The sequence below is a fragment of the Sinocyclocheilus anshuiensis genome, unplaced genomic scaffold (genome assembly GCF_001515605.1).
Source record: "Sinocyclocheilus anshuiensis isolate Anshui unplaced genomic scaffold, SAMN03320099.WGS_v1.1 scaffold251, whole genome shotgun sequence".
Classification (NCBI taxonomy): Eukaryota; Metazoa; Chordata; class Actinopteri; order Cypriniformes; family Cyprinidae; genus Sinocyclocheilus; species Sinocyclocheilus anshuiensis.
Window position 1 is genome coordinate 631,085 of NW_015549579.1, and position 16,196 is coordinate 647,280.

The 16,196-nt window shown below is 37.4% G+C and overlaps 1 protein-coding gene across 1 annotated transcript in view; it reads left to right on the plus strand.

Moving 5' to 3' along the window:
• The window catches only part of LOC107657572 (serine/threonine-protein kinase ULK4-like), a gene marked incomplete at its 3' end in the record, with an annotated part of 62,267 nt that extends 47,548 nt beyond the window's left edge, over window positions 1-14,719 (plus strand). Inside the window, exons 12-13 of the mRNA XM_016445723.1 lie at window positions 13,401-13,562; window positions 14,537-14,719. Coding sequence (XP_016301209.1) covers window positions 13,401-13,562; window positions 14,537-14,719 — 345 coding nt within the window. The remainder of the gene's footprint in view (window positions 1-13,400; window positions 13,563-14,536) is intronic.
• Window positions 14,720-16,196: the final 1,477 nt, after the last annotated feature.

A 16,196-nucleotide genomic window follows, 5' to 3' on the forward strand; every position in this document is an offset into this window, starting at 1 on the left:
TAGAATAAAGGTACATTTATGTGAAAAATAATGTAAAAAAAAAAAACCCCGATGCATTAACACGTTAGACTGCACCTCATAAACACAATCAAGCCTTGAAAGAAAAAAAAAACATTCACCACGCCTTTAATGCAATCTGTAAACAATCACATCATCATAACATGGCACAAGCTGACTAACCTCTTCTGATTCTGGAGCCAAATTAGCTTGCTGCTTAACTTTTAAATAGTTTGGTTCTGTGTTTGCTGTAAGCAAGTTTTGTAAAACTCTATTAGAGACCCTCCACCTCCCCCATATAGATCAGCTGTGAGTTATTTCATGTATGCTGTACTGTATGTGCAGCACCGGCATGTCTTACATGCTCACATCTGCTTGACTGAGGATGTGTTGACAGTAGAAGGTCTCACATTGATGTTTTGGCATCCATTATCATGCTAAACTATCCTGAGAGTTGTCATGACTGAAATATATTTATTATTTATTTTTATTTTTTATTTGTTTGTTTGTAGAACCCAAGGGAAAAAGGAAAAAATATTTTATTTTTTAAGTGCCGCAGAATAAACATGTTTTTATTTATTTATTTACACCTTAACATTTCAGTCATACTGTCATTTGTCTCCCCTCCTTTTACAGCATTAGCATTTTAATCTTGTAGATTTCCTGGGAACTAAGGTTCATTTAAAGTGTGAACTCAATGTCTTTTCCAACTTCAGAAGTGTATACAGTCACAAAGAATGGTTTATTACACAGAATCTGTGCCAATGTCATTGAGCATCACTTGGCCATTGAGTGTAGTTTGGGCTCCTCCTCAATACATCCTATAAATGTTGTCATATGTCTTGCACACATCCAGTCCTTGTCCATCCTTGCACGCATGTTTTTCTTCATTTGTAGCATGCAGTTACACTGTATAGGTGGTGTTGAATTTTATCTTTAAGGGGTCCTATTATGCTTTTTCACTTTTTCAACTTTAGTTAGTCTGTAATGTTGCTGTTTGAGCATAAAAAAGATCTGCAAAGTTACAAAGCTCAAAGTCCAATTCAAAATGAGATATTTTATTTAACAGAAATCACTTTTCAAAAACTACAACGAACGACTCGTTTGGACTACAACGCATATTTTCCGGGATTTGTGATATCACAAATACCGACGAATGGGACGAGACCTGGTTGAGCTGCACTAGAGAAGGCAACGAGTGTTATCACTATGTCAGAGACACGCTAGCTTTCCCAAGGCAGACGAACTTAGAGTGGTTACAATCATCCGGGTTTAAATCATTTAAATTGATTTGATTTTGACGCAATCTTTACACTGAAGCTCGCAGGTGGCTATGGTAAGTGGCATGACATTTCCCGACTAGGCGCCGAGTGCTGCCAATCACAGCACACACTGGCCCAGCTAACCAATCACAGCACATTTCGTATTTCAGAAGGCGGGCCTTCATTTGATAAAGGAACTATTCGAGCCGTTCATGCCAGACTGGGGAGAGAGGTGTTGTAATAATGTAAAATATGTGAAAAATAATGTGGTTTTCGAACAACCTAGTATGAGAGCCTGTTCTAGTACACCCCCAAAACAAAATCAAGACTTTGTAAAAGAGCATGATAGGACCCCTTTTAGCTGCTTGCACTCTTTCTTATCATGTAGACAACAGGTTAAGTAAAAATATGAATATGCAATATAGCGCATATATTTAGCAAAATGCTCCTCTTTAATAGTTTTTTTCTGTAGCTGACTGAGCTTATCGATGCAGAATGGTTATTCTGAAGTAAATGTATTGTTACGTGGCATTGTTTACAAGCTATAAACATTTTCCACAGTTTGAAACACTGAATGAGTGATTACATGAGACATTTCAGTAAGTTGTACTGTATTTTATAATATACCTTTTGATGTCCATTCATGTTTATTTCATACTACTAAGTAAAGAGAAAATATGATAGGTTCTCATGCCGCTTGAACTGAGGTGCATGTTGCCGCAACTGGATCTGCTTTTTCATTAGCAGGTGTGCCGTCAACGGTGGTGTTTGAAAATACTTTTTCTACTAAAATTTTGATGCGCATTGTCTCAGTTTATTACGTCAACATAACAAAAGATGTGATCGCAAAACAGGCAGAAAAAAAAACATTACATGCACATTTTTAAGTCATAACATCTACATTTATAGTCACCAGTGGCGATCACACAAAAAAAATCACTCAAATTAATAATTTTGGGTGCAAATGTGACCGTTTTAGTCGCCGTCTGGAGCCCTGAGAATACAATGTGTTTTTCTTGTAACTTGTTGTGACATTACCCATGAGTCTTCATTTGTACAGAACACTAAATGAAGACCTTTGAGTCTTGGATAACTTTAAAGTTTGCTTAGAGTGATATATATTGTCATAATTCATGCAAACTGCTCTCAGACCCCTGAACAAAATTTGGGACCAAAAACAAAAAAACACTGTAGTTGTGATAATGATACGTTGGACGAGTCTAAACTCTCCTGCATTTAGGACTGTAAATCTGTTTTAAATGAATTACGTAATTTCACTGGCTTCGAAGCTGCTAAACTTTTTAACACTCTATCTCCAGTTTTTGTTTCGGTGTGCATCGACTTTTTCACAAATGTGGACTAGTTTAGGTTTGACCTTCTGTTACCGTATCGAGTTAATGACTGCTGATGTTGAGAGAGAGAATTTGGGAGAAATACATAAATTCTGTAAAGTTTGGCTTGAGCATGGCCTGAGGCAAGAATTGAGCTGGGAAGCTCAGCAGAGGTGTGAGAGAGAGAATGAGGCAGAGATTGGAGGACAGATCTCTGGTGAGAAGCTGTCCTCACCTCGTAGCCCCTGTAAGTCTGACATTGTGTGGGTTTGGGAGGCAGCTGCAAGTTTATATATAAACATATACCGGAATGAGTATTGTGTGCATCAAATCAGCTTAGTAAGGCAGAGCACATGGCATATGTGAGCGGCACCATTTGGGCAGGGTTTCTGGCCTACGCTGTGTCCTAACCGGGATTGGCGCGACAGGTTTCAAGCGACAAGTCATTTGTATGTTCACTAGAGATGTGAACAAATGTACTGGTAAAAAAAAGTAAAATAAATAAAAAGATATAACCGTTTCAGTTTTCTTCAATATTGGTATTACAGAATCTTTTCATTATCCAAGTGCTGTTTGATTGACAAGTGGCTTCTTTTTTGTGTATGCACATGTACATGGATGTCTGTGCATTAGCAAACTAATCTGATGTTGTCTGTTATGTTGTCTGAAAGTTTGAAATTATTGTATTATTTACTCTTGAGGTTTAAACAATTTAGATAGATGGATAGATAGATGGATGGATGGATAGATAGATAGGCAGACATATACAGTGGGTACGGAAAGTATTCAGACCCCCTTAAATTTTTCACTCTTTGTTATATTGCAGCCATTTGCTAAAATCATTTAAGTTAATTTTTTTTCCTCATTAATGTACACACAGCACCCCATATTGACAGAAAAACACAGAATCGTTGACATTTTTGCAGATTTATTAAAAAAGAAAAACTGAAATATCACATGGTCCTAAGTATTCAGACCCTTTGCTCAGTATTTAGTAGAAGCACCCTTTTGATCTAATACAGCCATGAGTCTTTTTGGGAAAGATGCAACAAGTTTTTCACACCTGGATTTGGGGATCCTCTGCCATCGTCAGAATGCTCTCGATGGTGCCTCTGTAGAAGGTGTACCATCGAGAGCATTGGACAAGAAATGGACAGCACCTGAGTTAAATATATGAGTGTCACAGCAAAGGGTCTGAATACTTAGGACCATGTGATATTTCAGTTTTTCTTTTTTAATAAATCTGCAAAAATGTCAACAATTCTGTGTTTTTCTGTCAATATGGGGTGCTGTGTGTACATTAATGAGGAAAAAAAATTAACAAATGATTTTAGCAAATGGCTGCAATATAACAAAGAGTGAAAAATGTAAGGGGGTCTGAATACTTTCCGTATCCACTGTATGTAGGCAGATAGACAGATAAGATAGATAGGTGGATGGATAGAGATTATTTTTCTGTAGCGTTCAGTGTGGTTGCTAAGTGGCAGCTATATGTTACTGGTTAGTTGCTATTTGGTTGTTAGGGTGATATGGATGGTTGGTAGGTGGTTGGTGTTCTGGTGGCAGTTGCATAAACTGCTTAGACTACGTTAGTCATCTAATTTATTTACTTACTTCAAGACTGGTCATGACTTTTAATGTCAGTTACAAAAAGGTAGATTGGTCTCATTTGAATCCAGAAAGTAAGACTGATTACCTCTTGACTAACTGCTAGTTTGGTCAAAACTAGTTCTTAAGGCACAGGGTGTGTCTAAATCAGCTTTCTAGCTCGTGAATCAGTATATTGTGTATACAAATCTGGGCACTGGAAAGTTTCCTGGCTCACTGCATATTGGGACAGTGATTACTTGAATTCTGGTGACATGACTACGTACAACGTCAACGGACAATATTGTAGAACGTCATCTCTGGAATTAATAAACAACAGGCAGGACCAATCTCATTTTGATATTATTTTTTATTCTCTTTAAACACATTGTTCTGTTATATGTTCTTGTAACACTGTGTCCTAACTACAGTACACGCGATGCTGCGACACGCGATAAAAGGTATCTTTTCCATGTTAATCAGAGGTTTTGTCCTAACTAGCCGCGACGGCGACACACAAAATTGATATTTTAGAAACGGTTTCTATTTCCGTGACGTCGCGGCAAGAACAACAACATACAAACTATATGACAGTGATATATCAGGTACTGATTGTGCTTTATTCAAAGTTAAAAAATGTCTAATGTGAGTTTGAATGTCATATTGCATGGCATTTATAGCCATACTGAAAGCAACAACAGGTAGTTTATCTCAGATCTTTAAAATAAATTAAAGCAAAGATGTACGTTTAAACTGTGAACTCACTGCGAACCAACAAGCGTATTCCATTACAAAGATGGTATCAGCCACTCAGTATGTATATTTAATAATGTTAAAAAGGTTTAATATTTATGAATTAGATTGTAAACTTATCCATTTCGTTGCAAGTGCAGAGCGCTTTCAGAGAGAGCCCACCCACACACGCTTCTGATTGGCTGTGATATTTGATTGATTCTGTCGCGTCGCATCTGGTGTGGACACCCAAATTGCTTGTCGCTGGAATCTTGTTGCATCGCATATAATTAGGACACGGTGTAAGGTCCACACAGTTGGCCCAACGAAGGTATCCAATGGTGGATGAAGGTTTCCTGCATGTTCTGTCTTTTCGGTGCGCGAAGTTATTACATTTAGGTTAAATTTCTAAACTGACTCCATTTTATTATGACATCAAATTTAGGTTAGAATGCCAATTATTATTGATCATTCATAGGATAATTTATCTAGACATCTGATTATTCTATTTAGCTCTTTAATCTTATTGTACTCGTTCATTCGGATTCCAATGTCGCTCAGAGATATCGCATCGGCCATTACAGGGTTTCCGTGGGTCCTTAAAAAGTCTTAAAATGAGTTGTATCAAATTTAAGGCCATAAAAAGTCTTAAATTGTACAATAATTCTGAATTATTATTTCAAGAGGTCTTAAATTTGGGGACGGAAAGACCAGAATTGCAATATGGCTTAATGTGACAATTAAACTTCAAAAGGCTATGATTTCATTAAATAAACATGAGCGCTGCATGTTTCAAAGTCCTGTTCTGCTGTTACCGGACAAACCGCTGTATTTCTGCCGCTTAAAAAGCGCCTCCTGCTGGTAGAGTTACTGTTTTTGATCGGACCAATGGGAAAATCAACCCATGTTTTACGCTGTAAATGTGAACTGGTGGATCAACAAGCATCAGTATATTGTGTATACAAATCTGGGCACTGGAAAGTTTCCTGGCTCACTGCATATTGGGACAGTGATTACTTGAATTCTGGTGACATGACTACGTACAACGTCAACGGACAATATTGTAGAACGTCATCTCTGGAATTAATAAACAACAGGCAGGACCAATCTCATTTTGATATTATTTTTTATTCTCTTTAAACACATTGTTCTGTTATATGTTCTTGTAACACTGTGTCCTAACTACAGTACACGCGATGCTGCGACACGCGATAAAAGGTATCTTTTCCATGTTAATCAGAGGTTTTGTCCTAACTAGCCGCGACGGCGACACACAAAATTGATATTTTAGAAACGGTTTCTATTTCCGTGACGTCGCGGCAAGAACAACAACATACAAACTATATGACAGTGATATATCAGGTACTGATTGTGCTTTATTCAAAGTTAAAAAATGTCTAATGTGAGTTTGAATGTCATATTGCATGGCATTTATAGCCATACTGAAAGCAACAACAGGTAGTTTATCTCAGATCTTTAAAATAAATTAAAGCAAAGATGTACGTTTAAACTGTGAACTCACTGCGAACCAACAAGCGTATTCCATTACAAAGATGGTATCAGCCACTCAGTATGTATATTTAATAATGTTAAAAAGGTTTAATATTTATGAATTAGATTGTAAACTTATCCATTTCGTTGCAAGTGCAGAGCGCTTTCAGAGAGAGCCCACCCACACACGCTTCTGATTGGCTGTGATATTTGATTGATTCTGTCGCGTCGCATCTGGTGTGGACACCCAAATTGCTTGTCGCTGGAATCTTGTTGCATCGCATATAATTAGGACACGGTGTAAGGTCCACACAGTTGGCCCAACGAAGGTATCCAATGGTGGATGAAGGTTTCCTGCATGTTCTGTCTTTTCGGTGCGCGAAGTTATTACATTTAGGTTAAATTTCTAAACTGACTCCATTTTATTATGACATCAAATTTAGGTTAGAATGCCAATTATTATTGATCATTCATAGGATAATTTATCTAGACATCTGATTATTCTATTTAGCTCTTTAATCTTATTGTACTCGTTCATTCGGATTCCAATGTCGCTCAGAGATATCGCATCGGCCATTACAGGGTTTCCGTGGGTCCTTAAAAAGTCTTAAAATGAGTTGTATCAAATTTAAGGCCATAAAAAGTCTTAAATTGTACAATAATTCTGAATTATTATTTCAAGAGGTCTTAAATTTGGGGACGGAAAGACCAGAATTGCAATATGGCTTAATGTGACAATTAAACTTCAAAAGGCTATGATTTCATTAAATAAACATGAGCGCTGCATGTTTCAAAGTCCAGTGCTGTACTGCTTTGTGTACAGCACTACCGTTACCAGGGAAACAGCTATATTTCTGCCATTTGTTTTTGTTCAGACAATGCAAAAATCGACCCATGTTTTTACCCTGCAAACATGCAGAGCTGTAAATGTGAACTGGTGGATCGATAGGAAGATAATGCATTATAAAAATCTAAACAGAAAAATGTATTTATAGGCTACGTTATTTAATTAATATAATAATTTATTGATAATTGTTTAAATTAATATAATAATTAATACTTTCACTCGTCCATTTTCTTAAAAATGGTTTAAAGGCTGAAATGTGAAGTGTATCATTTTATAAAACTTCTTAAAAATTTAGCATATGACCACTACTATTGGTTTACCGCTACCATTTCAGCCAAATATTAATTATAAATATTAATTAGATATGTTCATTACCTGTCAAGCAATGTGTGTTTATGTTGAAATATACTAAAAAAATGGTTTGTCTTTTCAAATCTTCTATCGCGTGTCATTATATTAATTGAGTTGGCATGTGTAGTTTGTTTCACACTTCAGTAATATGACATTGCTCCCTAGATGATGCTCCCTAGAACTTGCGATGCATTGTGCAATTTTTCAGGGAGCGAACGTTCCAGTGCACTGGAAGGATTTCGCAATTGAGCCCTTCAAATGGCTGACTCCCTGATCAGTGCCCTGACTACTGAACAAGGGAGCTGATTTATACGCACCCACAGTCTTAGTGGCGATGCTGGGGCGTTACTATAAAATTGCTTGATTGTTGTTAAGCTGTCGCAAGTCAGTTGGTATGGTGGTCTCAGTGTTGGATGGATGACTCTTATAAGGGCCTTTCGCACCGCTTTAGTTCCAGAACTAAATGTACGTCGTCAAAAGTACCGACTGCAATACCATTCGGTACTGAAATTTTAAAAACGTCCATTTCCCGCGAAGATTTGAGTGCAGTTGAGCAGATTCTTAAACAGCGCTGATTGGCCATTGTGTTCACACGGTAAACAGATACATCTGTGTTTGGCTTCAATGATCATCGCTTCATGTTCTTCACCGAGTGCTCACACAGAAACACATGAGAGCGTTTAAAAGCCGCGTCAACAGTACTCAAATCTTCGCGGGAAATTGACGTTTTTAAAATTTCAGTACTGAATGGTATCGCGGTCGGTATTTTTGACAACACTAGACTCTTATGATCCGGTTCTTTCAGTTGAGCCAGTCAGAAGGATTCATGAAACAGTCTAAAACTTCATGAGTTAGGGTGTATTCACACCTGTCTTGTTTGGTTTGATTGAATCAAACTCAAGTTCGTTTCCCCCTTTGGTGTGGATCTTTTGGGCTGGTGTGAATACAGCAGTCGCACTCAGGTGCGGACCAAACAACCGTACCAAGACCCAGCTGAAGAGGTGGTCTCGGTCCGGTTCCAAACGAACTCTGGTACGGTTGAATGGATGAACCAATGAATGGATGACCTTAGCACTTATAGACCTTATGCATCAGAGAAACAGGTGTGCAGTGATCTTTAGAATGCCTTCGAACTTCCGTTTTTTGCAGTAGCTCTATAACATCACTGTTGAAGAGTAATTAGCTGGTGAAGTGGATTTACTAATTGTAGAATTCATGTGCATTGTAATTTTCGAAGTGGATGCCAAAACAAATGTCAGTAGACCAGAAAGATTTTAAAACGAGAGGTTAATTCATAAATTCGTACAAACTTATCTTCATGTTGTGGGAGTACAAACGGAAGACAGAAGACAATGAGCACAGCACTGAAAAGGGTCAGTACCAGTGCTACATAAGGTCTATACCAAATCATTTTGATGACAGATTTGGACTTTTTTGATATGCATTTACAAATGCAATAAATGTTTCCATCATAGTTTTTTCATATCTCTTCTTATTGGATGAACTCATTTGAGCACATACATTTTTTTTTTTTTTGCACATTTTTAGAATTTATGTCCATTGTGGCATTTCCATCCAGTATTTTTTTTTCTGCGATATCCCAAAATTTGCATAAAAATAGGTGGATGGAAACATAGTTAATGAGTTTAGAGTCTTACGCCCTGTTCACAGTAGTGCGTTTTCGTTTTAAAATGGTGTTTTAAAATGAAAATGATCCTCATCTACACTGGTGTTTTCACTGCGTTTCAGACTCAACTCAACTCAACTTTATTTATATAGCACCAATAAAAACAACGATTGTTGACCAAGGTGCTGTACAATCAATCAAATATCAACAAAATTAACACTCAGAACAACATAAATTACAGCACAGAACAGAGCTGTAACAGATGCGCGAGCTTGTCGAGTGAATATGCCTTTCTCACAGACATAAAACATTTACAAATGCAATAGAAATATCGGTATCGGTACTTGGTATCGGCAAGTACCAAAAATAAAAGTATCGGTATCGGGCGAGTACTGGAAAAAGTGGTATCGGTGCAACCCTAATATTAATACTGGGGTAATGTGCTCTCATTTACACACACCAGTAAGGAGCCTAGCAGCAGCATTTTGTACCATTTGAAGTCGATTAAGAGATGCTTGATTAATACCCATATAAAGGGAATTACAGTAATCTGTCATTTCAGTAATTTTCAGTAATCGGTATACAGTAAGGGTTACATTTCAGAAACTATCTCTGTCTAACCTACACAACCGAAAACGCATGTCGCATGACCATTCATGCAGATACAACCATAGATGTGTATAGGTAGATTCCCTATTATTTAGATCGCGGACGCGTCTGCGTGCTTGGAGCGGTCGAATGAGCAATCTACCTATACATATCTATGGGTACAACAGAATGATGTTATTGTTTAGACAGTCGTCAAGGATACGCAGAGAGAATGTGGGCAGCCACGCCATCATTGTCAAACAGCGTTTTCAAAAGTCTCAATTTTCGAGGGTCGAAAACGGTGGAGTAGTGTAAACGACAGGCGTAACCGTAGCAAAAGTTATGTGTTTTAAAACTAAAATGCACTAGTGTAAATGGAGCCTTGGCTGGTCAGGTAATGGAGTTGCACTGGATGGTGCTGTCTGCTTGGCCTGGTCACAACGAGAGCGCAAATGTGGGTGCGCATGTAGACAAATGAGAAATTGCTGTGTTTAGTTTTGGGTAATTTCTAGTGCGTCTAGTCAGGGCAGTCTACAAGACACCCTCCCCTCGACCGCAGTCAGATGATCCCTAAAGCATCTTACTCAGACCTCAGTGGAAATGGACTAGCTGTGTATATTTGAAAAAGCACAAACTCGCCTACAACGGAGCGTATTTGTCCTGTGGAATTTAAATTCTTATTGAGAAACCTCAGGCTGGTGGATTTTAGTTTCATTTTCTATGCCTTTTTGACAAGGCTTGTGCTACAAGAGAAAAAAGAAAGAAAGCGCTCAGCACCCCCCCCCCCCCCCCCCCCCCCCCCCCCCCCCCCCCCCCCCCCCCTTGCGCCCTGTAGCAGCTGTCAGTCATTTCCCCTTCTCCAGTGAGTGCCAGCTCTAGTTTATTACCTAAAGCCTCCACAAAGCCAGACCACCAGACTCCAGCACAAATAGATACGATAGGGCCAGGGACTCTGGAGTAGCTGCTATGTTATTTGTGTTGCATCAGAACATTCTACTTGAGAGTTCTTTCTACTTTTTGCCTCCAAGATACAGTATGTGTATTAATGCACCTCTTCCATGGACTAAGCTGAACTTTCTTTTAGCTTTGAGACGGGGGTCTAGGAACTACATTACAGTGAAGGCATCCATATTGCATAGCAGCAGTGCACAGTGTAACTGCGCCTCTAAGATATGCCCAACCCTCCATTTGCTATTTTCCTCACTCGACTCTGCGTGCCTGCCGTTTGTTGAATGCTGTTAAATGTTTAATTTCCACCAGATACGGTTGCAGAGAGACACGCTGAAGGACAGGGGTCCAAATACATAAAAACACAGCCAGCTAAATCTCTACGTATTGCCCTTCGTTATCTGTGAGCAAGATTCGCTGTGGTGTGAAATTTAAGGAAATTATTTCACTCAAGTTCAGAGGGTGTTGAGGGACTATTAGGTCATGATGTAATTGCGTGAAATTTGTAAAGGTCTGTGTGTCCCACTTACAAATGAATTAAAGATTGCATGTCTTTGAGTGTAATACTTAATGCTGCAGCCTGTACATTAGATTCACTAAAACGTACACGTTTTTCAGAGCACGAATGCGTTTAAAGTCTGCATGCAATGCTGTTAGCCACCCAATATACTTTACTTATGTAATCTGATGTTAATGGGGCTTGATTTTAGCTTTTGAGAAATGTTTGGATTGTGAAAAGTGGATGTTACATAATAGAATGGTGGAGGTGGATATAGGGAAATAGTTGAAAACTAGGAGGTCCTCATAACATCAACCAAAAAGGATATTTTTTACTTGCTGTCTATTTGTAATTACTTGAAAATTATTAGCTATTTCTGAGTGAAAATAAATCTAAGAAAATCCCACACCATATATTTTTCCTCAATGTAGTAAATGTTAATTTCATGTTTATAATCTACTAATACATTTTTTAAATCAGATGTTGTATCTGTTAATATTATTTACTGGACCTGAGCTAACATGAACTAATATTGCTTTTTTTTTTTAATCTAACTTTAACAGAGATGAATACATACTGTAACAAATGTATTGCTCCGATGTATTGTTAATTCATTAACTAACATTAGCCAAACTTGTAAAGGGATTTTTTTTTCCTTTGGTATAATGTGGACTGATGAATTGTTCACATTAAAACCGGTGTTTTAAAAAAATTTATTAAGTGAGTTTGATTTATGGTCACACTTTAGTTTGGGGACCAGTTCTATTAACTAACTATTAACTATGACTCAAACTATAGATAAAGCTAGTAACGTAGTTGTTATGTTTAGGTGTGGGGTAAAATTGAGGGTGATGTAGAATAAAGCATTAGCACTTTATAAGTACTAATAAACAGCCAAAATGCTAATATGTATGCTAATAAGCAAGTAATTAATATTGAGAATTAGTCCCTAAACTAAAGTGTTACCTGTTTTATTTAGTAAGTTACTATTTACTTTTTTATTTACTATTTACTTTTTTAGTGGGGTTATTATATAAAATGTGACATTTTTCATTTGGGGGCATAGCAGGTGCTTGGTAATACCGTGAATGTTAACAACACAACTCCTTGTTCAAGCTCTTGTTCTGTCCAGGCTGGACTATTGCAATGCTCTCTTGGTAGGTCTTCCAGCCACTTCTATCAAACCTCTACAATTAATCCAAAATGCCGCTGCAAGATTAATCTTTAATGAGCCGAAAAGAACGCATGTCACACCTCTGTTCATCAATTTGCACTGGCTACCAGTAGCTGCTCGCATTAAATTCAAGGCATTAATGTTTGCCTACAAAACCACCACTGGCTCTGCACCCAATTACCTAAATTCATTACTTCAGACTTGTGCCGTTCTGCAAGTGAACGACGCATTATTGTGCCATCTCAAAGAGGCACAAAATCACTTTCACGGACTTTTACATTAACTGTTCCCTCCTGGTGGAATGACCTGCCCAACTCAATCCGAGCAGCTGAGTCCTTAACCATCTTCAAGAAACGACTAAAAACACACCTGTTGGATCTTTATTTCACCCTCTAACTCTAGCACTTTCTATTCTATTTTAATTCTACTTTATCTATGTATCTTCTTTTTTTATTTAAAAAAAACACTAGCTTTCTATTTTTTCTATTCTATCTACTTGTTATTCTTTGTGTGTGTATATAATACATATATATATATATATATTGTTCCTGTGGCTCAGTGGTAGAGCATTGCGTTAGCAGAGCAAAAGGATGTGGGTTCAATTCCCAGGGAACACACATACTGGTAAAAAATGTATAGCCTGAATGCACTGTAAGTCGCTTTGGATAAAAGCGTCTGCTAAATGCATACATTAAAAAAAATAATATATATATATATACATACCTTGCTACGCTGCGTTAGGCTAACCGAGACTTGTCATTTGCACTTATATATTGTTGCTCATTTGTTAGTTTTGACTGCTTTTATTGTCCTCATTTGTAAGTCGCTTGTATAAAAGCATCTGCTAAATGACTAAATGTAAATGTAATTTAATGAATGTTGGCAGACCTCTGCAAATTTTGTGCATATTGTTATTGTTATCCATAGCTGGATATTAATGAATTATGGGGGATTCATGTTTCTCAGGAGGAGTTGGTGGTAAACCACATGGCTGCCAAAACCATAGAGAACGTGTGCAGCCGTGAGTCTCAATACGCTCAGGGATTCATCATTGCAGAGGTGGGACCTGCACTCTGGTATCTGTTCACACACTCCACAGTGGATGCACTCAGGATCAGCGCTATATCTGTGAGTATTAAACACACACTCTCGTGACTTTAACAGGGTGTTTCAACACAAAGTTCAACTCTGCACACTGTTCAATTCAGTTTAAATTCGGAGAGATTATTACAAAAGTTGCAGTGCAAATGCAATGATCCAAGCAACAAAGATTTCCTTTTTCATCATCTTTTTTATTTTATTTTTCCCATTGAGCCAGTGACAATTCCATCAACTGTCCTGGGTGTATTTCAGGGCAGCTCTTATTGTCAGGCACTTGTCTGACACTAGGTGAGGCTATAATAAGGCCATTTATGTTTACAGTCTAGAATTGAAATTCTTTTCCATATAATTTTTGTCTAAGTGTTATGAAGATATAAGTCAATAAAATTTTGGAGAGGGGGTTGCCCATTCATTTTGACCAGTTGCCCTTCAGGACAGGAAATTGTGCAATTCTGCTCAATTGGGACAATGTAATTAAAAACCTGTCATAAGTTAACAAAACAATATTGAATCATTATTTGTGCTGCAAATATGGGCCAAAATATTGTTAGGTTTAGACTATAGTGACTAATTGGCCTATAACTTGTATCAGTGAAGAATCAAAATAGTTGCCATTGTAGTAAAATCACAGTAAATTTGGAAACATACATGGCAGTTATGTCATGTAATTGCACACGTGAATTATTGGTTATTACACCCGTTGATTGTCACTTGCAGCTATATTCATGACTCTTGTTTTATAATGGCTTGGTACAAGAATTATCAACTTTTGGGCATGTGTTTTTTTAAAATCAATTATAGTTAATGATACTGTGATTAATTGTTTCCTTTTTTAGCCTAATCTCTGCAGTGGTATTAAAGATCCTTAACCTTTTGATGACATATTTATGTTCCTCTATATAAATAAATATTAAATATTATGTAACAAAAAGCAGCAGTATTAAAGATTCTGTATTCAACCCACCTCCACCCACCTGTCTTACGTTTATCTGCCCTTCCAGGCTCTGTGTAAAATAACACGCCAATCTGCGGGGGCCTTCCAGAGTGTGATTGACAAGGTGGGATTACCCAGCATCCTAAATTGTCTGGTGTCAGGCATCAGCCGTGTCCAGCAACACATGCTCACTATGTTCGCTGCCATGTTGGCATCAGGAGCACATTCCCACAGACTGGTACAGGACCGGGTATGTACAGTTACATACACAAACACATGCATATATATATATAGATAGATAGATAGATAGATATAAATACATACATATACTGTATATTAGGGATGTGAATCTCATGACTCAGGCTGATACGATATGCATCTCGATGCATAGCCAACGATACGATACATTAAAGATACATACGAAGCAGCTACCGATGCGATGCAATACGATTCACCCCTGTTACGATGCAGTGCGATTTGATTCTGATTCGATTCGATTCAACACAATGTGATTTGATGCAATACGATGCAATGAAGAAAATATGATCACTTTTAATGCCTCGAGGCCTGTTTCATAAAACAAGTTTACCAAATAAGCCAGGCTAATTTCAGTTAGTCTGATTCATTGTCAAATGATTTGGTTCCATAAAGCAAATTTAACATGGACCTAGATCAAGCTTAGTCACTGTAGCAACTTATGCTGGGAAACTAACCTGGTCTAATGCAGGTTAACTGTCAGGCTAAGCTGAGCTCCTTTAACACTGACCAATAGGAACACAATGATATTACCACGGTCTCACATGGTATTATTTGACTTTTAATTTTTTTTATTTTTTACAGTTTCTAGCCATGCAGCCTTTCTCTCTGGTTTTATGACAGCTGTGACTTTTATAGTTTGCAGAACAGATAGCAGAACATTGGAACATTACAATATAAAATTGCTCTTTAAAGCATTAAAATAACTAAATTAAAAGTTAAAATCACTGAATTAAAAATGAAAATAAATAATAAAGAAAATGACTATATTTTAACTGCTATAAGAAACACACATTAACTCATCTGAGCTTAGTAATTAGTCCTGTACTATAGCTTACATTTGATTTACCCATTACTATAGTCACTTTACAGTTACTGCTATCATAAAAAATACACTTATATGTAGGTTTAAAATTCTACAAAAGACACATTTAATGTCCAACAACAAATATTTTAGCAAAATGCATATTTGACTCTGTCTGTTTAGTGCGCATGCACGCAGCAGCGCTCGTTCTCTCGCGGAAGCCTCGCCCACTCCTGACAGCAAAATGGATATATTTGCGTGACTTCAGGGTTTCCGCGGGTCTTAAAGTTTTAAAAAGTCTTAAATTTAGTTGTATCAAATGTAAGGCCTTAAAAAGTCTTAAATTGTACAAGAAAGTATTAATTATGATTTCAAGAGGTATTAAATTTGGGGACAGAAAGACCAGAATTGCGATATGGATGAATGTGACGAGTGCTTTGTGTTCTGCCATTACCGGGGAAACAGTTATAAATTGTTGTTTTAATGATGTGCAATTTGATATTATCGAGTATATCGTGAAAAGCAAACAAAACACACCTACAGAGTGCGCGCATACATTAGATGATGAAGTCTAGCAGGTTAGATTAGTTGTATGCATTTGTAATTGCAGGTTAAAGTATTCAATGTCCCTCAGAGCTGCATTAAACAGTGTGTAAATACATCTAAA